Source organism: Pinus tabuliformis, chromosome 4_2, assembly GCF_031772625.1.
Source record: "Pinus tabuliformis cultivar Carrire ecotype Pingquan chromosome 4_2, CPIR1, whole genome shotgun sequence".
NCBI lineage: Eukaryota > Viridiplantae > Streptophyta > Pinopsida > Pinales > Pinaceae > Pinus > Pinus tabuliformis.
The window spans coordinates 312,225,029-312,252,386 of NC_142304.1; the positions used below are offsets into that span (position 1 = coordinate 312,225,029).

At 38.8% G+C, this 27,358-nt stretch overlaps 1 protein-coding gene across 1 annotated transcript in view; it reads right to left on the bottom strand.

Moving 5' to 3' along the window:
- LOC149169224 (pantothenate kinase 2-like) overlaps positions 1-27,358 on the bottom strand; it is a 403,110-nt gene that overhangs the window by 153,321 nt on the left and 222,431 nt on the right. Inside the window, exon 17 of the mRNA XM_089428613.1 lies at positions 2,445-2,508. Within this exon, the coding sequence (XP_089284739.1) occupies positions 2,445-2,508 (64 nt within the window). The remainder of the gene's footprint in view (positions 1-2,444; positions 2,509-27,358) is intronic.

Below are 27,358 nucleotides of genomic sequence, written 5' to 3' on the forward strand. Positions count from 1 at the left end.
TTCACATAAAAGTTGTAAACCATACACACGCTGCAACTTTGTGCATAGTTGCGCCTAGAAAAGATATGGAAACAAGAAAACCAAGTCCAATCAAAGAGAATGTGAAACATTCTATTGAAAATTTGGATGATACATGTAGAAAAGGAAAAATAGAAACCACCATTAATGACTTACAAATAAAACGGCTATCTTGTGATCCTATAGTTGAAAGATTCCTCAATCAAAACTTCTCGTTCAAATAACTTACTTGATGGACATCATCATGAACAAAACGTTAATAAGTACATCCTGAATATTTACTCAAATCTGACTTCCACTATACATTTAGGATTTCCAGTATACATCTAACCATGTTACACTATATCTTGCTAGAAATAAAGGGAATGCAACCAGCAAATATCTTCCAAAAGATGGTCCGGACAAACACAGGTCACTTTTCCGCCAAACGAATCCTATACACGCTACCAAAAATCGGGACACGCTGGTGAATTTCATGACACGCTTGGGATTCGACGTGTCCTGATAGGATTCGACATGTCATGTTTTTTGGACACATTGTCCGACACGCTGGATTCGGACACGTGGGCCCTATATAACGAATCTGGTTACTTAGTACTCAATTAATTCCATTTGATTAATTAATTTACCTAAGCCAGACTTAGGCAGTTTTTAATTATCGATTAATTAATTTGATTGAGTGCTCTCTAGGTGTTTTCTCCCGAAACCTTTTCTGGGTTTTAGAGATCTTGTGTTCCTTAGTCTCTTAGACTAGAATCGAGACTAGAACACATGTCTGATGCTACTACATCATAAATCGCTAGATCTCAATTCCTACCTTTTAGGTCTTTCTTGGAGAGCCATTAAGCTTCATTGAAGCAAGAGAGCCTTATATTGAGCCTCTCCTTTGAATGGGCCTTGTAAATCACTATAGACCTCTTCATTGATCCATCATTCTAAGTGATTTCCTGCATACTAGGACTCATCCAATCGGTGAAAATCCGAGAAGAGGAGGGGACTTAGGCTGTGGTGACAGTGGGCCTTGGTCCCGAACTGTTGTTATGCTTTCTATTTTCAGCCTACCAACTAGGCCTGCTAGTTTGTGCAGCAACAGGTCTCAAGAGGTTCCATACAAATTTGTGATCCATAGTCACATGCAATGTCACAACTCTTAAACAGGGTTGCAGAAATTAAATGTCAACGTTTCTTTGGCTACAGTTACAGAAAGGTGGTTGTAAGTTCATACAGTAGGGTAACAGTTCCTTTCCTTCTTTCTAAAGAAGCAAGAACATCGAATGCAAGCCAGAGATCTCAAAACTTCATATAACAAGGGGCCACAATAAAATGAATAATCATAACCCCCTATGGGGAAATGTGCACATTGTAGTGCAATAAATTCCATCAAAAAGTGTTATAGCTTACCCATAATTGCCAATGGTTCCTCATGGGCATGATGTCCCATGCAATCATTGCATCACAATATAAGATAATTTAATGAATAATTACATTTTAGTATGATGATGACCTCATCAAAATACAAATTAAATCATATATTATGAGCACCCGTCTCCCCCCCAGCATAAGCCATCCTGGCCCTCTTAGCCTAGGTTATTCTTCATGAAACATCCTCAGGGTTTGAATTGGTGTCTTACAGTAATTGACAAGCACTCAAGCTCCTCTACTGATCCTGGTGCAGATTAGTGTTCTCCCTTTCTTTGCAAGACTGGCCTATATTTAATTGTTTAGGGCTTACCACTTCATATAATTTTTTAACTTCTTTCCAGGAGATGCCTTTGGCACTCCCACATTGCCATCATTGCTCCGACATACTTTACAATTTATGTTTGATGTACAGTCCATTTACCTATTTTGGTCATTCATGGACATTCTTAAAAATTCTTTGCTTCTGTGACATGTCTTTCTTTATATGTATTTATGTTCTCATTTCTTAACATATACTGTGAAAATGATCATAGGTTTTACACCTCAACTTGGATAATAGACTTATAACAGAAACCTTTATGTAGCAACATGTTGGAGCTCATAAAAAAAACTCAGAGAAAATATTTTTCTACAGTTCTAGAAAGCTAGAGATCCTAGGAACAACAGAATTAACAACAAAATCATTCAGAAAAGCCTCATTGACATTAACAAGAGTTGACTAAAGGCTTGTAGTAGAACATAGAGCATCGTTGATTAATAGGATGCAAGCACTCGTTTCTGGAGAACAGTCTTCTTTTTCTTTTACAAATAGATATTTATTACTGTGTTTATTATCATATTATGAAGTATATAAGATGTACTAGACTGCCAATTACTGCTAGCAGGATCATGTTATGAGTAAATATGAACAATGCCTGCCTTCTAAATGGAAGTTCTATGACTTGCTTTCATCTATATAAATAGTTTTGTTCTTAAAATAAGGACATGTTCGGGGAGAGAGATACCTCATCCATGCTATCGAGCTCCATTAAAAGATCTGGCAAAACAGCAAGTGATGCTTCATTTTCCCTATAAAATAACAGGAATGACAATTCAAAGCCATTAAACGGTAAGATACGTTGCCCAATGCTTTCTTCATCACAACTAAAACTTCACCAAAGCATAGAGTTCTTAAAAATGAACAAAGTTGAGTTTTCAGGACCAGATAATCAAGGAAAATTAAACATGCAACAAAAACAGATAGACAGCTATTAAGAGTTCCATTTCAAATACTCGAATGCTTATGAAAACAGTATATGATGTAAAACTCTATCGATTTCAAAGGAGCTATTGACGAAAGCAAAGTGCACAGTCAACTGTATAATATGATGACTGCTTAACAGAATCTTGAGCTATTGGTTGCAAAACAAGTAATCGATTATATACCCAAGGTCACTCTTTTGTGAATGGGATAGTGACTGCAGTTTGATCATACATCTGGAATCACTGCTGCCTCCAGTATATGGAGAGCGACAGAGCACTTATAGACTAGACTACTAATATAAGCTTTGTATTAGATAGTTTTAAACTTCTACATTATGCAAAGCTCTTATGAACAGATAAAAATAAAAAATGGCTCATGGGAACTGTTACCCGCCAAAAGTGGGTAAGCCATAAGAGAAAAATTTCTCCTTATTTGTCTGTCAGCCAGCCAGCCAATATCCCTAGGATGGCCCACAGATACCATTACATCAGAGATCTCCACCTATGCTCCAGTGAGTGCTTTCTCCCATCTAGCATGGTTCTTAAAGGAAGGTTAGTCATCTATTGGAAGTTGCACTAACCATTTTTGTATTCGTGTGCTTTCATTTAATGTTTTGGGGCATATCGATATGAATCACAGGCCAAGCTGGATGATTGACTGCTCTTGATTGTACCCTTGTTCCCATGCTTCACCTAGGAGATTATCCATTGCCCCTAGTCTAGTGTGACCTCCATTGAGGTCCTTCCTTCCCAAGGGGCACTAAATGGAGGCACCGATTGAAGTAGTGTGCCCAAGGTAATCCATACTTGACAATTTCCATATTTCCCTTATTATCCACATCCATTCTTTGGGGTTGATCGTCATTTGTCATTGGAATTAGTACTCTTTAGCTTCATCTCTGAGTTGTTGAATTTCCACACACTCTAGGTTCGGTCTATGACTTAGCTAAGCACATAAACACGCTAAAGATACCCAACTATAAAGCACTTTGCACAGTGGAATATAACAGTAGAGAAATCAACAAAGTACACAAGAATTATGGCCCAAACACATTCCTTATTAGTCCATCAATAAGAGAATCATAGGGCTCCTGTACCAGGGATTATGGTCCTTTACAATCCATGTACAAAAGCTAATATACAACAAAAAACAAGTCTATCCTTTGACTATTAGAACTAGGGTTGAGGCCTTATCCTTTAGGTCCTCATCTGCTTATAAAAACAAAGAATAAACAACTTAACTTACTTGTTATTGTTGTTCTTGGCAATCAGGCTACCAGCCCTTTCAGTCCTCTTCTGTCCACAGAGATCAACTCCTTTAGACCTCTATGCAACTACTGTTCACCAGTAGACTGCTCCCTTCAGCCCACTGTCCTGTTGTTCCAATCCTAAACAACTCGGCAAGCCTCCTTACAGATCTTTGTCCCACCATTCTAGGCAGGCCTCCTTACAGATCTTTGTCCTACCATTCTAGGCCTTGGCTACCCTCTTGTAGGTCTTGGCCTACCCTCGACAACCTTTGATCACCTCTATTCGGCTAATTTCCAACCTCTGTTTTCCCTAACCAGGCCTCGGATAGGTCTGTTTAGCCCTTGTAATGTCTATGGTCTACTTTTAGCCTTATTGCAGATAGCCTCTACCACCTTCGACCTCCAAATCTGCGACTCGACTCTTGAATAATACTATGTTACAGCTACATGGAGGGTCTTCTAGGCCTGTTCAGGCCTCAGCCTCCTCTAAGAACACTCTACCCTTCCAAACAAACCCTTAAACCACACAGTACAGACCCTCAGCCTACTCCAAACTGGCTGCGGCTTCTCTCCCTTGATAGATAGTCCACCCGGCCCCCTTAGAATAGACTTCTCCTCTCCTTGTTGAGTTGCGTCTTCTCTCTATGGTCTGCAACCTCCTCGACTCTCTTCCTTGCACAAAATGAAGTCACATCTCACTTGTGTCTAGCCTATCCTTTGGCTTATATTTATATCTCTCCAATAGATGATTTTAGAACCCTCTTTATCCTGCAAGAGACCCCATTATACAAATTAGAATATTAAATTCATTATCTAATTTGAGGTAGCATCGGATGTGCTCTAGGCCTCAAAATTTGCAGGGAGGCTTAGACACATTGCATTCTCCAATACCCAGAAACCGTTTTGGGAAATTCCACCTGGAGATAGTTTTATTAAAATAATTAATTATTTTTAATGGGAACTTAAGTCTAAACTAAAAAATATTAATGGGTATTAATCTAATTGTGGGTGTAACTTCTAGAAGAAGACAAGGATCAAGCTAAAATGATCTTAGCCATTGATTAACTCTTAATCTGGGTTGTTGAATGTCAACGAGAAGATTATTTAAGGAAGCTTGAGGGTCATTTGGAAAACACACCGAGAGATCAAAAGATCGAATTTCTGAAGTGAGAAATTCTTAGGAGAAAATTCTAATCGAGTAGATTTCTTACAGTGAGAGGCAATGAATATCCAGAAGAAGGAAGTTTTCCTGGGCTGGAGACTATGAGGCAAAGAGAGGTCGAAATGACGTCCAAAGTGAGGCAGCCGCTAGCCCACGCAGAGCTGACACAGTGGTAGCGCAAGCCTTAGAGGGAAATCAAATTCCTACTAAGGAAATCGAGTTTCAGTAGTCGGGAGAAGGGGTGTGAGACCTGGAGGCAAAGATTCAGATTTTCCAGCCAGCAGAGGGTCCAGAGAAGAAGCAATGTGATACCCAGTAGGGGTGACGCAAGAACTACATAGTTGTGACGCAAGAACTTCATAGGAGTGACGCAGTTCTATGCAGAGGGTACACAGAGGCTCTAGTTCAGCGTGATCAGGCTCAGATTCTCCCAGTGACAGGGTGAGATCATTTCACCATTCATTTTGTCCAGTTTCTCTTTGTATCGGATTGTTAGTTGAGCATCCAAGAATTGTACTCAAATTTTCTCCTGCATAATAATAAAACCCTCAGATCTGCTACACCGGTTTTCCCGCATTGGGTTTTTCCGAGGACATTTGTCCAAAAATAACGGTGTCAATTGTGTTGTATTTTCTTTCTTGCTCAGTCTCTTGTTTCCGCATATAATTTAATTAAGTGAATGTTGTAGTAGTATTTACTTCGATATTTACCGTGGCACACAGCAAATAACTTGTATGAATTAACAAGTAGGAGAAGTAACATCAGTTTGTTGTAGTAGGAATTCACGTTTAGGAATTTTCACACCAAACAAACCCTTAAACCACACATTACAGACCCTCATCCTACTCCAAACTGGTTGCGGCTTCTCTCCCTTGATAGATAGTCCACCCGCACTCCTTAGAATAGACTTCTCCTCTCCTTCTTGAGTTGCATGAAAAACGAGAAAGAGCATGAAGACCATTTACGGATAGTATTATCTTGCCTCAGAAAACACCAGTTATATGGAAAGTTATCCAAGTGTTCTTTCTTTCAGAAAAAAATTCATTACTTAGGTCATATCATATCAGCCTTCAGGTAAAGGAATCTCAGTAGATCCTGAGAAGGTAAAGCCTATCATGGAATGGCCAATATCGAAAAATGCACACGACGTGCAAAACTTTATGAGTTTAGCCGGTTACTACCGAAGATTTGTGGAAGGGTTCTCCAAAATCGCAAAGCCAATTACAACTCTTCAACGTAAAGGTGTTAAGTATGAATGGACTGAGGAATGTAATAAAGCATTCTCTGTACTCAAAAGACTGCTGATCAGTGCACCAATCTTAAGAGTCCCGGATATGGACAAAGATTTTACTGTATGTACTAATGCATCCAAGCAAGGATTAGGTGCAGTATTAATGCAAGATAAATAAGTAATGTCGTATGCCTCAAGAAAGTTAAAGCCTCATGAAGAACTCTATGCCACTCATGATTTAGAGTTAACCGTTGTAGTACTAGCTTTAAATATATGGAGACACTATCTAGTAGGGCGAAGCTTTATGCTTAAAAGTGACCATCAAAGTCTACAGTATTTGTTCACCCAAAGAGACTTGAATGCTAGACAAAGATGATAGAGTGAATTCCTAAGTGAATATGACTTTGAAATATCATACATTAAAGGAAAAGAGAACGTAGTGGCAAATGCTTTAAGTAGAAAACCTCGAATATTTTCCCTTATACCTATCAAAGTAGACTTAAGACAAGGAGTAGTAGAACATCTCATGAGAGATAGTTGGTATTTAAAGATAAGATCTAGTCTTGATAGTAAAAAGCCAAAAGAACCTAAGTTTGAGGGATATGAACTAGAAGATGATGGAATCTTATGATTTAATGGAAGGATGTATATTCCTAATAATAGGGATCTCTGAGACACCATCCTTAAGGAAGCCCACAGAGCAATATATTGTGTACATCCCAGAGTAAAGAAAATGTATACTGATACCAAGAAACTCTTCTTCTAGTCGGGCATGAAGCACGATATCGTTCAATTCGTTGCAAGATGTTTGGAATGTCAACAAATAAAAGCTGATCATTGTCATCCAACAGGTCCCCTACAACCTCATGACATTTCTATGACCAAATGGGAAATCATTTCTATGGATTTTATCACTAGACTACCTCTTACTTCTCAAAGACACAATGCTATTTTGGTGGTAGTGTATAAATTAACAAAAAGCACCCATTTCATTCCCGTAAGAGATACTTACAAAGTTGTTGACGTAGCTCGAGTATTCATAAATGAAATTGAGTACCTAAGAAGATCATATCAGATAGAAACTCACGATTCACTTCAAGATTCTGGACTTGCATGCAATCAGCCTTAGGAACTCAACTAAATTTGAGTACAACTTATCATCCTGAGACTGATGGGAAAACAGAAAGGGTAAATCAAGTACTAGAAGATATGTTGAGGATGTACGTTATGGATCAGCAATTGCACTGGGAAAAATACTTATCTTTAGTCGAATTTGCATACAATAACAGTGACCATAGTTCAATCGGAATGCCTCCATTTGAAGCATTATACAGCAGACCTTGCAGAACGTCGTTAAGTTGGGACAGGTTAGAAGATCGTGTGATAGTAGGGCCAGAATTAATCCAAGAGATGGAGGAACAGGTAAAACAAATTAGACAGCGGTTAAAAGAAGCACAAGATAGACAGGGAGTTATGTTGATGCTCACAGAATTGACAGGAAGTATGAAGTAGAGGATCAGGTTTTCGTACGCATCAAACCAAATAAAAGCACTATCCGATTCAGAAAAGGGCCAAAGTTGTCACCCTGATTTATCGAACCATTTAAAGTCATGGAAAGAGTTGAACACGTCGCCTATCATCTTGCACTGCCACCTCACTTGCATAAAGTTCACAATGTATTTCATGTATCTGTATTAAGGCATTACATAGCTAACAAATCTCATAACCTTTATTGGAAGGAACTACAAGTATCGGACGAAGGAATCATATCGGTCGAACCATTATGTATGTTGGAACGTAGGGTTCGACAACTCAGGAATCGTCTAGTAGACTAAGTTAAGGTCAAGTGGGACAAGTATAGCCCTGGATCAGCTACTTGGGAAGATACAGAAATATTATGTCAAAAATACCTCAACTTGTGTCAATTTTGAAAAACGTTAAGCCATATTTTGTATATATTTACTTTACTTTAAATCAGAGACTCAAAACCATTTTTGGAAGGATCACATATAAATATGAATTTTTATGTTACTGAAATATGATATATGTTATCTGCTTAATTCTACTGATACATGGATACCAAGATGAAATATGTTATTTAAATTAACCTTATTGAGTTATGAATACCAAGATGAAGTTCAATATTTGATTAACCTTGTTATAAAATCTAAATCCTGAATTATGATATTATAAATTTTGCTTCATTTATGCATATCAATATGATTAATGAGATAGAAATAAAAGAATGATTACAATTTCAATATGAAAGCCAATAACATGAGCAGGACATGATCAAGTATGTTATACTGTAGATAACAACATGTATGAGCTATACAGAAATTGTTTATTTTATAAATATTGATGCATGTGTTATAATATATGGACAAGTGTTTACATTGCAGGTTACCAAAATGGCCACATGATGACAAAAACTTCAGTACAATTAAGACTCAATGAGGTTCCATGAGAGAGTATTAACTCACGTCCCACTAGGAGGGGTGGAGATATTGCCCACCGTTTATCCTCCAAAATCTGGAGTCATGGGAGGACTGTGCGAATCACGCTCCCCTAGACATGTGATGATGACTGCCAAATGCCTATTGGGCAATCAAGTTGATATAATCGACATTGATACCCTTGAGAGCCTATGAACGGTTAGTCAGTATAGCTAATGCCATGGCACACTCTAGTAGATAATGGATAGGATGGAAGCAGAAGAGATTAGGAAGGACAGGGTGATTCTAAAATAGCTAGGGAACCAACTGGGGCAGAACATGAATATTATAATTGTAAAATTTTAAAATATTGAAGAAAACAAATTTTAAGTACCCATATAAAATGAATTCAATCTTGAAATATAAAGGCTTATATACTCACATTAATCATTAATATATTTTATATACCCTAACTTGGGGATGAAGTTTTTGGAATGAGGGATGTATGTAATGAACCACCTATAACTATAAATAAAATACAAGTATTAGCATACATACGAGACCTCCATACGATAGCTACGTATGCATGGACCCGCATGTATCGCACTATATATATGATAAATCCTTAAACTAACAGAAAATGTTAATTTTAATTTACAAATTAAAATTTAAAATTTAAAATTAATAAAATAATAAAATTAATTAATTAAAATTATAAATTAAATTAATTCATTAAAATAATAAACAAACTTTATCAAATCAAATCTCCATATTCGAATAAAATCAACAAAAATCAAATAAGATTTGGTTTTATAAAAATTACACGTATCAAAATAATGACACGGAGATGGGAGGAAGGTGGTGGATGGGGAATAAAAAGGAGGAAGGAAATCTTGAGAAGGGGGAGGAGGAAAAACAGAGAGAGATTTCAATTTTAACACAGAGATACAGACACTCTAGAGTTTTGAGTTTGAGTTTTGAGTTTTGATTGTACTGGAGTTTTTGGGCACGGGGGATCAGATTGCTTTGACTGGAAAGCATTCTGAAATTGTGTACCCAGGTTGTACTCAGTTCGGCAGGGTAGTTTTTGGCCATTTTGGTAACAGCCGGATAAGAATTGTAGCACAGCAAACAGATTTTCAGCAAAGCAGATATCCGAACAAGAATTGCAGCAAAGTAGTTAGATTTTCAGCAAAGCAGAAAGGTTGGTATTCAGTAAATTAATTTTTTTTAATTTTGTATTTAAAATTTCATGTTCTGCTATTTTGAAATTAGCTTGAGATTAAGGTTTCTTACATCTATCTTCTTTCAAGAAGATATTTATTCTTTCCTAGATTAAATCTCAAATTAGTTTGAGATATTTTGTAATAAACTTGTGTATAAATACTTCATAATTCGAAGTATGTGGGGTGGATTCTATTAGGCATTTTTATCAGAAGACCCAGAAGGTTATTGTATCATTTGTTGTGTCAGCAAGATGGATTGATAAATAAAGATCAGATATTTCCAAGAATTCATGTGTTGAGCGAATTTCAGACAAGTATTTTCATGTGTTATTGTTATTTTTCTCAAGGTTATTCATAATCTTTAATGTGTTTCTCAATCTAAATGTTATAACTGGAATAATACTTCAAAACTTGTTTAATTACACTGTCTTAACAGTTAAACATTTAAATGTTTTCTGCTAATATCTAAATTAAAGAATTCTTAATTGCTCTTTGGTTTAAATTGATTTCTTGAATATCCAAATCAAAGGATTCTTAATTGCCCTTTGATCTTAATTACCCCTTCATTCCTCATTCATTATCCGGGTCTGAGAACCCTTACCTACTCTCTCACCCCGAGTGAAACCCTTTTGCCCCTCTTTCTCAAAGATCTAAAAAAACACTTTGCTATCTTGCCCTTTGGACATTCCCTTTAGTGAGTTAGTCTAGTTTTGCTTCCTTATTGTTGGACTCCATAGCCCAATGGTTTAAAAGATATCATTTTATCCATTTGTCTAAGTGATCCCACCACCCAATCTCAAATACAAATCAAAAACCCCTTGAACAATCATAACTAGCCTAAAAGTATCTTAACTAAAACAAAGTTAAATTTTAAACAGAGAGCCCTCTCTGAGCATCAGGAAGGCTAGGTCCTGATCTCCAAAAGCGGTTTGTGGTTACCTTTGGTTTTTCTTTTTTTTTACTTCAAAAGAATTATCAGGGTGATAACACGTCTAACCTATCTTGATCTCTCAGTCCACTCACAGCCATTATACTCCTCTTCTTCCGACTACTCCGAGGCTCTCTACTTCCCTCCTAGAAGTCCTTGGTTCGACTCCGTCTGAGTCTCAATTTCCCTTCTGGAAATCCCTCCTCCTTGGCCTTGCCCTGTTAGGTACTATTCTGACCACAGTACCCCACCATCTTCGCTCCGAAAATTATCGCAGCCTCCTTTACCCCAACAACTTGAAGGATTAAGCCTCTAGGCTCTGTGCAATCTCGACACCGGCAAAATCTGCACCTCTTGGCCACAGCGTCAATCCAACCTGACTGAGAAAGATGACTGGGCACTACGTAGGTCAGGTCTGCTCCTCTCTGCCTCTGCGTTGATCCTCCTCCTGGCTCGAATTGATGATGCAGGCCCTCTGCGTCACCCCTTCCTTGCTGCTTTCTGCTAGGAACAACTTCTGTCACTCGGGACAGTTGTTTCTGCTGCTACTGCTCTGCTCGGCTGATGCCTTCAGTTATCCTGTGATCTGCAACCACCCTCTGATACCATGTTGGAATTTCTAAGTTTAACCCGTTAGAAATTCTTCCTGTACTATCTGATTTATTTCTTCCTACTTGTTCAATTACTTAACAAGTTATTTACCATGTAAATACTGAAAATAAATACAAGTACAGTATCAACACATACAGATCATCAACTGAAAGTAAACAAGCACACAAGTGACACTGTTGTTTTTGGACTAATGTCCCCGGAAAAACCCAATGCAGGAAAACCGGTGCAGCTATTTAGAGGGTTTTATTATTATGCAGTTTCAGAATACAACATGGGTGCCAGAAATGGCTCACCCAACAGAGAATGCCCTCGGCAGTAGTACCTCTCAGTCGGAGACAAATATTCTGGCTAAATCACTGGATGAACGATCCCACAGCAACAATGCAGCTTCTGCTGCTCTGCGTCACTCTGATAGGGACTGCGTCACCCTATCTGATTCTCCATCTCCCAGTCTGCCCCACGAAATCCTCCAGCGCTGCCTCTATGCCCTGTGTCAGCCTCTCTGGCCTCTGCGTCAGCTTCTGGAGCCTCTGTGTCAGCCCCTAGACCCTTTGTGTCTCACACGCTAACCTCTTTGTCTCTGCGCAGCTCCTGGCTGCCTCTGCGTGGCCTCTAGCTAGCTCTACCTCTCTCGGTTCTACACTGATCCTCCTGGCACTAACTCTGCCTCTCTGCTATGTATTCACCGCCCCTCAGCTGCAATTCAGATCACTCACTCGATTTCTTGAGCAAACCCTACCCCAGAAAATCGAATTCTTGATCTCTCTCGGTGTGTTCTCCAACTGACCCTCAAGCCTCCTCTTATTCTTTTCTCGTTGGTCCATCAACAGCCGAGATTAAATCTTTAATCAACGTCTAAGATTAGATTTGGCTTGATCCATGACTTTTGGACCATTCTAACCCAGTTTTATATTAATACCCATTAATATTTTATTTTTCCTAAGTTTAGACTTAGGAACTCCATTAAAAATATTAATTATTTTAATATCTCCCAAACCGGTTAGATTCTGGCCAAACCATTTCTAGGTCTTGGAGATCTCATGTGCTTTAGCCTCTCCACCAATTTTCGTGGCTAGAGCACATCCGGTGCTACCCCAAATTAGCAGGCCAGTTTAAATAGAACCTCCCCCCTAATTGTTTTGAGAAACAGCGTTAGGGTAGGTTGTGAAATGGAAGCCAACGGAAAGCAGGCAGTGCCCTGATTAACGATACCTCCCCCTATGTTCCAACCACTCAGTGCTTCAGCGCTGCAGAGAATGTGGCTCTGACGACTGCAAGGTCACTGTGTTAAGTTGTTAACCACTGAGAAGAGTTGAATCCCTCAAGCTAATTGGAAGAGGATTGCCCTAGATCTCTATCAACCTAACTTATGCTAAAAGGTAAATTTTAATGCAAGCTAGAACTAAGATGGTTGTGCAAAAGGTTACTAGTGAGACTTTTAGGTGAGATTACTTAAGTATTTTTTTAAGTCCTTATTTATATTTTACCCCAGTTATGATGTTAGGTACTTCACAATGTTTAGAAAGGTAATCTCAACCAAACGACAAGTGTTATATTTCAACAGTGCCAACAAGAGATAAAGATATCCACCAGATGCAATTTCTCGAAAAAATATAGATCCACAATAGATAAATAATAGAGCAACAATTAACCAATGATTCAATATGATAAGCTAATGACCATTATCCACAAAAGACAATAAGTGTTTTTAGCCAATATTAGATGTGATCTAGATCCTCACCAATTAGAAGCACAAATGAAACAAGTTATTTCAATACTAATTCGATTAGAGAGACTCGAGGACAACTTATGTAACTTAAACCAAAGATTTGAAATGTGCTTAGAGAGTGCACTTATTAGATGTGAATTTCAAACTTTATAGCATATAAACTGACAATGAAGACATAATGTTAGCTACTTCCACAATATAAATGCTAGGAACAAGTAACAACAAAATATAGAGCTATGTAGACACTCGTGCACTTTATGTTCCAATGATCCTTTTATAAGCAACAAGTGACTAATATGACAGCAGTAAGTAAATATCAATACCACAGTACATATGTTTGCCTAATGTCACAAAGAATAGCCCAACTATCAAGTAAACTGAGCGAACTCAAAACTTAGATGTATTAGCCCTTTTAAGATGTATTTTCAGAGAGATTCCATATCTGATGTATTTATTACAGCAGTAAATAAACCACAAACCAGCAAGTTAATGATGTTAGAAACAGTGCCCAATATGCCCAAAAATAGAAAAATTTCATTGAAACTAAAAAAATCAAGTTTTTTGACCCTCTTTAAGTGAATGATTCAGAAATTGCAGATCTGATATATTCAGTTATGCAGTAAATTCCAGCAAGAAGAAAGTTAGATCTAGGCTAGATCTAAGGTGTCCAAGTGGCCAAAATTTAGTAAAATCAATATTTTGCTATTTTGAACAACTTTGACCAATTTGCATGTGATCTTAGGGCCTATAATCATTGTTTTAGCTGTTGTAATGAAACAGAGAGAAAGTAAGTGTTTAGAGGTCAAACCCTAGGGCCAAGGCTTTGTAGATGCACTTGCCTAAGTGACCCAAAATTTTGAGAATGGAGATGGCCACCTAAAAATCAATTTTTTAGAGACGAAATACCTGCAAAACCACCAAAGAATCAGTCCTGAAAAATTCAAAGGAGGGTTTAGGGAAAACAAGAGCAGAAAAGACCAAGGAAAGCCAACACTAGTCCAAGGAAGGCCAGCGTTGAGAGAAGAGGAGCCTAGGAGGGTAGATTGGGGGTCAAAGAGGCAAGAAGAGGCCAAAAGGATGCAACACTCGAGGGAGAGAGGCCTAGAAGGCTTGACATTGGGGCTTTTAGGGCAGATCATGGCTTCAAAACCCCACAGCCAACCTAAGGGGCAGTCGTTTGGGGGAAATAAGGGAGGTCGAGGCCTCCTAGGCCCACGGCCAGCCCTAAAAAGGGCCTAAAACCCCAACACATAAACAAGGATGGGAGGTCGGGGCCTCTAAGGCCTACGGCATGCCCTAAAAGGACCAAAAGAGAATGACACAGTGCTAGAGGAAGCCGAATCCAAGCCCGAGAGGCTTGAAAAGTAAAAACGCTTGTCTCAAAAAATTGTCTCTTCAGGATCTGAATTTTGCTGCAAAATCTTCAGTGAATAGCCCTGCAAAAATTTTCTAGAGACTAGATCTTACCCTCAAGGGCCTAGATCTAGCTCTTCTTCAACTTGATCTCTTGATCCAACCTGCAAAAATAAAAATAAAACACCCAAACCCCAAATATATACAAAATACTTAAAACCCCAAAACCCAAGTTAGAAAAAATAATTTACAAATTAGATTTACAAAATTATTTACAAGATCTACAAATATACAAGGGTTTTGAAAATTTAAATTTTGAGAAAAATATTTTTATGGCTTTTCTTTGATGAATGGCTAAAAATACTTTAGAAACCCCAATGTATACTATAGCCTTAGTGAAGATTTAATCCACCATACAAATATTTGGGATCCAAGCAATAGTGGTTCCTGCCCAAGTTTGTGAACTAGAGGCCAAGGACTGAAATACCTGCAAACACTATGTATTTATCTCAAAATAATCTGTTAATCACATGGGGAATCAAACCACCTAAGATTAGCTCAAAACTACAATAGTATGATTTTATCTCCATCTAATGAAAAGACATATCTTACCAATATTCAGCACAACATAGAGATGTTCGTAGTCAATCCATATGACAAATCAATAAGCAAGAACACCTTGAATTGCACCCCAAATTCTTTATTATGATAGAAGAAATAGTTCCCAATGGGACAATAACGTTACAGAGATGCTTCAACAGCAATTTTATAGCCAAAGATCATCCAGCTAGAGACTCAAATGACTCTAATTTATAGATCAACCCTCCAAGTCGAAAAATAACGGGGCTAGTTTCTTTGATCCTTGTCAAAATAATCTTGGTCGTTGAAAATTATTTGATTATCTTTTAATCTTGGCCACTGATTTTTTATTTTCAAAGAATTTTCGAATTTATCATTTAATTCCATTTTTATTTGCTCAAAATTAATTATTTTGAGCTAATTTACCCAAAAAATTAACTTTGACTTAACCACCAATGTTCAAGCATCCAAATATTCTTGAAATATACAATATTCCCTTGGTGGAAGACCTTTAAAAATTGGTTCCTTTAAGACCCACGAATTTTCCCACTCGGAGAATTAATTTTCCTGAAACAACTTAATTTGACTCTAGTTAATTAATTTTCTAGCTTAAAATTTAGTTTTATTTTCCCAAAAAAATTAATTAATTTACACATAAGGGGAGTTAATATTTTTTCCACCCTCTAACACATAAAATTTTTACATTTACAACCCTCATAGGGGGAATACACATTTGACTTATCCCCTCAAAACACATACCCCATCTGCGACACAATTTGAGCTTGTAGACCAAATGATTTGTAATAAAATAATTTAACTAATTATCTTAAATTATTCCCAAATCACTTTTACATAGAACTCGACTAAAACACTAGGACTCACCTAAGATTTTGGCAAAGAATTACACCCTAGCTTTGGGGTGAGGCTGGAGGAAAAAACTCTGCCAACCATCTGTGTTTAAAAAAACACATGAGTTAGTGAGACGAAAAACCTCCTAGGATGAAACTTTTTGCCAAAATAATAGGCTTACCTAAGTTGTTACATATATTTCAGGTCTTACTAGCATCATTTACATTACATAACTTGCAGAATGGGTTTAGAATGACATGTAGACTGCAAATAGATGACCCGATCTTGTTGAAAAAAATTGCACTTTTGTTTCCTTGGAACTCTGACAAATTGAGTGTAACAAGATCGAATGTTGAAATTTGGGCAGCTATGGGATGAATTTCCCCATAGCCATAGAAGAAGCCCAACTGCCCCAACAGAAGCCCCAAGGAAGAATCCAAATTATACAAAGGAGATTATTAATTAGTTTATTTAATGTGGCTCGATTCATCTAAGGCAAGCAAATGGAAATATATATTTAATATTAATTTGGTCAAACTTTTATTAAAAGAAAAATGTATTTGAAAAGAAATTCAAATTAGTAGTTCCCTCCAATATAAGAAGTCGGCCTCAATTGGCTCCAAAGGGGCCTCATCAACTTATATAAATAAGACATCATGGTTCATATAAAAAGCACCCATACATGCTCTATGGTACACATTAGTTATTCGGATCATAACCTCTGGCTCTCAATTGTGGCTCTCACGTTCTATGACTTTACATCTGAGGCTCTGTTCTCGCACTTTGTGGCTCGGATCCCTCTTCATAGTGGCATGGAATCAACAATGGCTCGGTAGCATACTATACTTCGGGTAATGTTGTATGGCAAGAACATTTCGTATAGCACATCCCTGCGGATTCATATCTCTGCAGTTTTGAATATTTTATTGGCTTGCATCCATTGGTTCGCTTATCTTCTTTGAATCTCGCAATAATCTTTGAGGTTTGCAAATCATTTCTAAGGCTCACTATTAATCGATGGTTTGTTCTTAGAGGTCCGCACTCTATATATATTAGCTCGTATTATGTTTCTAAGCAATTCGAATTATCTATGGCCCACATATGTTCTATGGATCGTCTATATTAAAAAATGACTCATGTTAAATCTCCATTTATGGCACACATTGAACTTCCAGTAGCTCCCATCTATGATTTACATAGCATATGGTTCATTGCATCCCTGAAAAGTTAGTCAAAAACCAGGTCAAAGAAGACTTATTCCCAACTACGACGCCAGAAAATGTTGTCAACTAAGATGCACACCTCAATGTGGGCAAAGTCCTCAATCCCACCAGGTGTGGTCTTTAAGGCGCAATGATCAAAAAAGGGGTTGTCACCTATTCCCAACTCTCTCCTAGCTAAGTCAGGGGGGTGGCCCCTAAAGATAAAACTAAAGGAAAATATTTTAACGATAACAAGGCCTAGGAGATAAAGGGAAAGGCAATCACCATTCAATTATAACTTGAATTTAAAGATTAATTAGCAAGTATGAATATTAATGAGCATGTAAATATTAATGAGATAGATTCAATAAAATCAACAAGACATCCAACAAGATAAAATATGAGAGACCAGTTGCTTTAGATAATGTTCAAAGATTAATTATGATACTTGCAAATATAAAATTCATTCAAGTTACAAGAGCGACAATGCTACGAGACAAATGTTAGAAATCTAAAACCACACTAGATTATATATCAAATTTCAATTTGAGATATGAGAAACAAGATTTGAAAAAATAGATCTTGCAAGAGAAGAATGCTTGTACTATAAGTAAAATATGCTTAATTATGATATAACATTTAAGGGACGATAAGCATGAAATTGTGACCAACAAGTGTCTATTTCAGATTGGCCAAATTTCAGACCTATTGCAGAGCGTTGATTAGCATTGAGTTGGTTGTGTTTGGCATTTTTTTACTACATTTTTGGGTGGAATATCTTTGTTCTTGCACTCCGCATTTATTGGGACATAATTCAAAGCAATCTGGGCACTTTGACCACATACCTAATTGCAAACTCTGACCACAAACTTCTATGTGTTGACCAAGTTTGACTGCTCAGAATTTGATTGTTTTGACTTCTGGTCGACAAGCTAAGGAGGCCAAGTTGGAAGACCTTTGACCGAGCTGCTAAAGGATTGTTTTGACCTTTCACTGTTGACTGATTAGGGCACACATTGCTATTGTTGACTGTTGTTGATCCGAACAGATTTGCACCAGAGTTGACCTTTGCTAACTATATCTTCTTGTCTCTATTTTTGGATAAATTACTTGGCATATTGACTTGGTTGCATATTAGATATTGGATTTGGATATTGGCTAGTCAAAGCTTGACTTTGACTCTTGGATGATGTACTCTCTTTGTTGAACATTTGAAGACAATCTAATAGAAGAAGATTTGCAAAGGGTTTTCCCCCTTGTGGGGTTTTTCCCTGGTCATTGACCAAATATTGTGTCTCTTGTCTCTTGGTTGTCTTTCATTGTGCATTTGTATAATTGTTCTATCTACTATTTCTCTATTGCCATTAGTTAACTGAAGAAGTGAAATTGTAATTTGGATGTTATTGGAAATTGTTGAAGTAATAGTTGCAGCATAGAACAATTCTTGTTAAAAAATTAACATCCTGCACTGACACAATTTGAGGCATTATCGGTGACAACTTGGACAACATTTTCCTCACCAACCTCTTCAATTGCTTCATCCAAAATTTGAAAAATATATTCAACTGTCTTCACTTGATCCATTGCATTAACTGTCTTAAAAAAAACACCCCTTGAGGGCAAGAAACAAGTACATTAATCAATGGTCGATGGCATAAATCTGACCAACCATCACTCAAAATAGTGCAACCTGTATACTTCCAGGACTGTTTAATACAATCCAACCTCTCTGTCACTCTTTCCTTTGTTTTCTTTAGCAGTGTGGTCCTTAAAGCCTCAACCCAAAAGGAACATAACCCTTTCCAAAAGCAACAGCCTTTTTGAATGCATTTTTAAAATATGGGCTCCTAGCCACATTAAATGAAATTCCACATGCATAAAAAAACTCAGCAACAACATCATCAACTTGTTGCTTCTCTACAAGTTTCCAAAATGCATTCAAGGTTGATGCTTCACTTGTTTTTGTTAGGGTGGAACTGGAGCCAAACAAGATTGAGGTGACAGGAATGTTATTCATGTTAGCTGAAAAAGACATGGCAATTTCCCTTTGAATCCGTTGCCACTTGATTTCCTTTCTTCCCTTCCTGCTTTTGATTTTTCATAATCTTGTTGCACTACATCTTTCAACACATCAGATATAACTAGGCATCCCTCCACATGACCTCCATTTCCATTTGTTAAAATTGGCAACCAGGGAAAAACTTCATGTGGGTCATCTTATTCATGGCTGATAATATTTTTATTAGATTCCTCTCGTCGAGAGGTGTAGGATTGATATAAAGATCATCTGATTCCGATAAGTATTCATGGAGATATGAATTTATTTTGATTATGGAATTATTATCAAGCCGACCTACAACTCATGTAGGCTCAGAAGCCCAACAGTCGCATCTATTCACCCACCAACATTGTGTATAAATATAAGAGGAATTTTCCTCATTTGGACTCACTCATCTCATCACATCTCTCTCTCTCTCTACTGCACAGATATGAGTCTCTTCTCTACTACGCTGAAATGGGTCTCTCTCTCACACATGTGAAGCCGGAAGCTGCTGAATTTGAAGCTGCAACTGCAGAAGTAAAGATTGACTTGCGTGGCCTAGAAGATCTCCTCTTTGGAACTGTGCTGTAGGTTCATCTGAACCTCCTTTAAAAGCCGCAACTTTTGGTGGTGGAATGAAGTCAATCCAACGAACGGTTTACAAGATATCGACTGCCCTAGTTTGAAGCCGGAAACTGCTGAAACTGAAGCTGCAACTGCAGAAGTAAAGATTGACTTGCGTGGCCTAGAAGAACTCCTCTTTGGAACTGCGATGTAGGTTCATCTGAACCTCCTTTGAAAGCCGCAAATTTTGGTGGTGGAATGAAGTCAATCCGACGAACGGTTTGCAAGATATCGACTGCCCTAGTTTGAAGCCGGAAACTGTTGAAACTGAAGCTGCAACTGCAGAAGTAAAGATTGACTTGCGTGGCCTAGAAGATCTCCTCATCTAAACTGCGCTGTAGGTTCATCTGAACCTCCTCTGGAAGCCGAAACTTTTGGTGGTGGAATGAAGTCAATCCGACTGTCGGTTTGTGAGATATGGTCTGCCCTAGTTTGATAATGAAGCCGCTAATGCTGATGCTGCTGATCTAGGGTTTGCTACTGCTGATATGAATCAGATTTATTGTACTATTTCTCTCTGCTGAATTATTGAAGATAAAAGAAGATTTGATCAAAGGGTTTCCCCACACATTGTGGGGTTTGTCCCTGGCTAGCCGCCACATCTTGTGTCTCTTGTCTCGGCTTGTTTTTTGTCGATCGTTTAATGTTCTATCTGCACTTTACTTTATGTACATGTGATTGCTAATCGGTGGAATATAATAAGAAAAATAAGTAAATTGTTATAAGCATAGAACATACCATAACTTAACATGGTATCTGAGATGAGGTGAAGACAAAGCCCGAGCAAGAGCAAGAGCAATCATTGAAGAGAAGATTGGCAAGGCTATCCTAAAAGAACTATGGGGTCCTCAACACTCTTTCCTGCCGAAGACAAGCTCCGTGAGAAAGCTGACTATCACGGATGGAAGATGTCTATCGATCTAACCCTTGAAGATCAAGGAGTGCTGGACCATGTAAGAGGCAATAATGTTGAGCCTGCATCTGCTGCTGCCTGGAACAAATGAAAAAATGGAGAAGTCAAAACAAAGAAGATCATCTGGGACTCTATCGACAAGCGCTTGGTGGCCTACATCTCTGATCTAGACACCTCCAAGGAAATCTACGACAGACTGGTGAGTTTATTTAAAGTTAATGATGCAAATCAAGTTTTGTTTCTTAGAAATAAGTTGAGGGAAATCAAGAAGGGTAAAGATGAAAGTATGCAAGCATACTTCTTAAGAATCACCGAGATCAAGAACGATCTCCTATCTATTGGGGAAACCATTACTGACAGAGAAATGGCACCCACAACTCTCGGAGGATTACCATCTGAATGGTATGTGTTCAGGACTACTCTTCTGAACAATAATTTAATTCCTAGTTTCGAGGAATTAATGGCTAGATGCATTCAAGAACAAACAAGGATAGAAGAGCAGGAAATGCCCTTGCCTAAAGGTCCTCCTGCTGCTTTTTCTTCTCATGCTAAGAAAAGAAATAATTCTGGGTCTAAATCGAAAAGAAAGGCTGGATTTAAGGGTGGAAGAAAATGACGATCTTACATTTGCGATAAAGCAAGTCACTATGTATGAGATCATGAGCATCATGATGAATGAAATCATGGACATATAGGATAGCATGATGATGATGCACACTAGTTTGAGCAGCATTATGATGGATAAAATCATGGACATGGGCAGCATGATGATAATCATGATTAGAGAAGCATGGTACAGTATGCAGTGGTGCAACTCGAAATCCGTCTAAAGGCAATCAAAGGAATGACAAATTCAACAGCAAAGGTAAGAGGAGAGTTGGGAATCAAGGAAGAGGACAAGCATTCAAGAAGGCTAGAAATTCCAAGATGTATTAAATGCACCTGACCTCAAAAAGAACCTAGTGTCCATCTTGGCAATGGAAGACAGAGACTACAAGGTAACCTTCAGCAATGGCAAGGTATGTATATCGAAAAATAATGTTAAAGATGCCTTTACTCTTGGGTTTAGTGTTGATTCATTATATCAGGTCGATGGAAGTTCGCTAGGTGTCATGTCTTGTGACACAACTCTTTAGTCCGAACTTTGGCATCGGAGGTTTGCCCACCTTCATTACAAAGCTCTACCGGATGTAAGATAGATGGTAACAAGGATGCCCGAATTCTGAGTACAGAAAGAAGGTGTATGTCCAGGATGTGCCGAAGGAAAGCTCAAAAGGGGACCATTCCCCTCAAGCCAAAGCAAGACCTCCGATATTACAATTGGTTTACTCAGGCATACTTGATGTTGGCATTAAGAGGGAGACTACTACACCACATACTCCTGAGCAGAATGGTGTGGTGGGAAGGAAGAACCACACGATGATGGAAGCTGTCCGGGCCATGCTACATGATCAAAGTCTTCCTAAGTTTCTATGGGCTGAAGCTGCAAACACTGCCGTATATGTACAAAATCGATGCCCTCATCAAGCATTGGGTTCCAAGACTCCTGAAGAAAAATTCACCGGTAAGAAACTTGATGTTTCTCATTTTAAAATTTTTGGAAGCCCTGTATACTTTCATGTGCCGAAAGAGAAAAGAAATAAATTGGGAGCATCTGGAAAGAAGGGAATTTTCGTGGGCTATGGTGAAAATACTAAAGGCTATAGAATCTATGTAGCCGGTCAAAGGGAAGTCATAATTAGTCATGATGTCACCTTTGACGAAGATATGGCTCTCAGCAAGGTGGACAATTTGCTGACTTTGAGTAGCTCTCAAGAAGCCAACACCGGGGAACCAAAAGAAAAGGATGATGAATCAATGCCTGATGTAGAAGAACCCATGGATCCAATTGATCCTCATCCACATGAGCCTTCCTCTTCTAGGAAGAGGCCTTCATGGCTTAGGGGGATACTTGATGATGCTGAAGGACATGCTGCACCCTGAGGAACCTTCCATCAAAGTAAGAAACTTAACAGGTATTAGGGATACCTGACCATCATGAGCACGATCATACAAAATGAACCTTCATCATTCTCAGATGTCATCAAGCATTAACTATGGAAGGATGCTATGACCATAGAATATGAGTCTATTATGGAGAATGATGTCTGGGAAGTAGTTCCCAAACCCTGGACAAGACAATCGTTACTTCAAAATGGCTTTACAAGATAAAGCATGCAGCAAATGGAAGTATGGAAAAGTATAAGGTTCATTTTGTTGCTCGTGGTTTATCCCAGAAGGGAGGTATAGACTATGATATTTGCACCTGTTGCCAGATATACGACCATCCACTTGATCATAGCCCTTGTGGCTTCACAAGGATGGAACCTACATCAGATGGATGTTAAGACCGCGTTCTTGCATGGTTCTATCAAAGAAGAGGTCTATGTGGAGCAACCTGAAGGATTTGAGATTTATGATTGAAAATCTCATGTATGCAGGTTGAAGAAGGCTCTCTATGGGCTGAAGCAAGCACCCCGAGCATGGTATGAGAGGATCGATAGCTACTTGATGAAGCTGGGATTCACTACGAGTGAAGCTGATCCTAACCTTTACTTTAAGGTTGAAGATGACAAGCCTCTCATACTTGTGTTGTATGTGGATGACCTATTTCTAACAGGTGCAAACCCTCTCATTCACAAATGTTAGAGGGAGATGGCTTTTGAATTTGAAATGAAGGACCAAGGACTTGAAGTGTGGCAGAAGCCAAGGGAAATTTTCCAATCTCAAGGAAAATATGTGGTAAATATTGGAAAGATTCGGTATGATGGACTGCAAGCCTGTGACTACCTCGAGGATCTTAACTTTTAGAAGTTATATGGTAGTGATGTCGGACCAGACTTGGGAAATGCCTCTGAGTTTCAAAAACTCATTCGCATTGATGTTCTTGGTGAACCTCCGTCCGAACATATGTTTTGCAGTTAGCATTGTGAGCTCATATTTGGTTGAGCCTCACTGGATTGATGCCAAGAATCTTCTGAGATGTCTTCAGGACACAATCTCTCATGGATTAAGATACACTGTCGGAGATGTGAGACTACTTGGATATACTGATGTTGATTGGGCAGGGAGTGTGGTGGACCGTAAGAGCACTTCCGGGTACTGTTTCACCTTGGGATCTTCTTCGATATCCTGGATGAGCAGGAAGCAGAAGTCGGTAGCTTTGAGCACCGCCGAAGCAAGATATATTGTTGCTAGCATAACCTCGTGTGAGGCAGTCTGGTTGCGAAAGCTCTTCAGTGAGCTGTTTGGATTTACATTGGATACCACTGTGATTCTCTGTAACAACCAGAGGTGGGATTCGATTATTGAGGAATCCCGTATTCGTCAATTGCTCTAGTAGATAGACATCATCTGGGATATGGTAAGTTGATGAGCAAGGAAGCTCCATCACATTAAGATGATGTACAGGTTGATACACCTTGTCAAAGCCCCGAGGAAAGATCTAATCTGTGATTTTCCAAAACGACTTGGAGTCGGTAAGAAACCTTTGTACAAGGGTCCTGCATGTTGCATACATTGAGCTCTGGGAGCTCTAAGGGCTTGCGGTTCCTACTGGAGCAACATATGACCACAGGGTGACTCACCCTCCCCTGGTGGTGCACACTGGAACAAGATGATTCGCTCTCTTGTGGGACAAGATGATTCGCTCTCTTGTGGAACAGGATGATTCGCTCTCCTGTGTAGCAGGATGATTAGTTCTCCTGTGAGGCCTAGATTGATGTGTTCTCCATGACAGCCTGGATTGATGTGTTCTCCACGGCGATTGTAGCAGGATTGATGTGTTCTCCTATGAGGCCTGGATTGATGTGTTCTCCATGGCAATTGTAGCAGGATTGATGTGTTCTCCTGTGAGGACAGGATTGATTAGTTCTCCTGTCGAGTCATCCTACCCATGCAGTCTGGGACTCATGGGAAGTACCTCTCATCTGATCAATGAGCAGGGAAATGAAGTTAGGGACCATAGTAGTACCGATGGACGCATCGTTGTAACTACCGTACTCGCTACGCTAGGATGACCTCCATTGATCTGGGATCAATGATACTGGTCTGGGACCAGTGGTAGGAGTTGTACCATACTATGACGCTGACTTCGGGTCGGTTGAAACTGGTCTGGGATCAGTGGTACATACTCTGAGACTGACTTTGAGTCAGTGGAGGATGATATTGGTCTGGGACCATTGGAGTTGTACTCACTATGACGCTGACTTTGGGTTGGTTGAGACTGGTCTGGGACCAGTGGTACATACTCCGAGACTGACTTTGAGTCAGTATGATACATCCTCGATGATTTCTTCTTCTTCATAATTCGGACAAAAGCAGAGTAGAACAGAACAATGCAAGAGCAGAGCAGAACAGAACAAAACAGTACAGACCAGTGCAGGGCAGAACAAGACAAAGCAGAACAGGCAAAATAGAGCAGAACAGGGCAAGGGTCAGGATGTACAGGGCAGTGCATTTGATGGATGAATAGTAACGACCGATAGACAAATTGCAGATGAAGTTCTCCATGGTTGAGAGGGAGTGTTAAAATTGGCAACCAGGGCAAAACTTCATGTGGGTCATCTTATTCATGGTTGATAATATTTTTATTAGATTCCTCTCGTCGAGAGGTGTAGGATTGATATAAAGATCATCCGATTCCGATAAGTATTCATGGAGATATGAATTTATTTTGATTATGGAATTATTATCAAGCCGACCTACAACTCATGTAGGCTCAGAAGCCCAACAGTCGCATCTATTCACCCACCAACATTGTGTATAAATATAAGAGGAATTTTCCTCATTTTGACTCACTCATCTCATCACATCTCTCTCTCTCTACTGCGCTGAAATGGGTCTCTCTCTCTCACACATGTCAAGCCGGAAGCTGTTGAATTTGAAGCTGCAACTGCAGAAGTAAAGATTGACTTGCGTGGCCTAGAATATCTCCTCTTTGGAACTGCGTTGTAGGTTCATCTGAACCTCATTTGAAAGCCGCAACTTTTGGTGGTGGAATGAAGTCAGTCCGACGAACAGTTTGCAAGATATCGACTGCCCTAGTTTGAAGCCGGAAACTGCTGAAACTGAAGCTGCAACTGCAGTAGTAAAGATTGACTTGCGTGGCCTAGAAGATCTCCTCTTTGGAACTGCGATGTAGGTTCATCTGAACCTCCTTTGAAAGCCGCAACTTTTGGTGGTGGAATGAAGTCAATCCGACAAACAGTTTGCAAGATATCGACTGCCCTAGTTTGAAGCCGGAAACTGCTGAAACTGAAGCTGCAACTGCAGAAGTAAAGATTGACTTTCGTGGCCTAGAAGATCTCCTCATCTGAACTACGCTGTAGGTTCATCTGAACCTCCTCTGGAAGCCGAAACTTTTGGTGGTGGAATGAAGTCAATCCGACTGTCGGTTTGTGAGATATGGTCTGCCCTATTTTGATAATGAAGCCGCTAATGCTGATGTTGTTGATCTAGGGTTTGCTACTGCTGATATGAATCAGATTTATTGTACTATTTCTCTCTGCTGAATTATTGAAGATAAAAGAAGATTTGATCAAAGGGTTTCCCCACACATTGTGGGGTTTGTCCCTGGCTAGCCGCCACATCTTGTGTCTCTTGTCTTGGCTTGTTTTCTGTCGATCGTTTAATGTTCTATCTGCACTTTACTTTATGTACATGTGATTGCTAATCGGTGGAATATAATAAGAAAAAAGAGTAAACTGTTATAAGCATAGAACATACCATAACTTAACACCATTAGAGATAATAAGAAAATGTTCCACTACTCACGTTAAGGTACCACTGATCGTTTTCCACATAAAAGGCATATAAATTCAAACCCTTCTCTCTTCATATGTTTCCATGCCTCGCCAGTGGATTTTTGAGGTGCCATTATTGAAGTTTTTCTCATTGTGCCCTGCTTCGCTCTACTCACTATCCTTTGCTCAAAAGTTTGAGTCTGTAAACGTTTTAAATTGTGTTTTAGTGCTAACAAAAAATAAAATTTGATGAACAGAAGCACAAAGAACTAAACAAATCTTTACACAGAACTTCATGCAGGGCCCCCATAACTTAAAAGCTTTAAAATTAAACGTATAAACTACAAATTTCAAATTGAAACCCTTTGGTCGCACCTGAAATTTGTGATTCTCTTGTTGCAGACGGTTGTGAAATATTGCAAATTGCAATTCAGATACAACCACTGGACTACCTAGAATTAAAAGAACCACCATTAGAACGTGTTTCAACAACCAGACCATCGGTTCCACTGTGCAAAAGAGCACAGGAAAATCTATAAATTTGGCTTCCCATTCATACCATAATATGAATTTCAAAGTTGTTTAGAGAGCAATATTTTTCACTTATCGTTTTAAATTGCAGGCAAATCTCTTGAGCTTATGTTTAAATGGCAGTCTTTGCATTGGGACGGAAAGTAGCGAGACAGGTACTAGCACCTCCAACCTCGATGGCAATGAACATTCATCGTTATAACTTATTAACAGCCCTGTGTAGTTCGA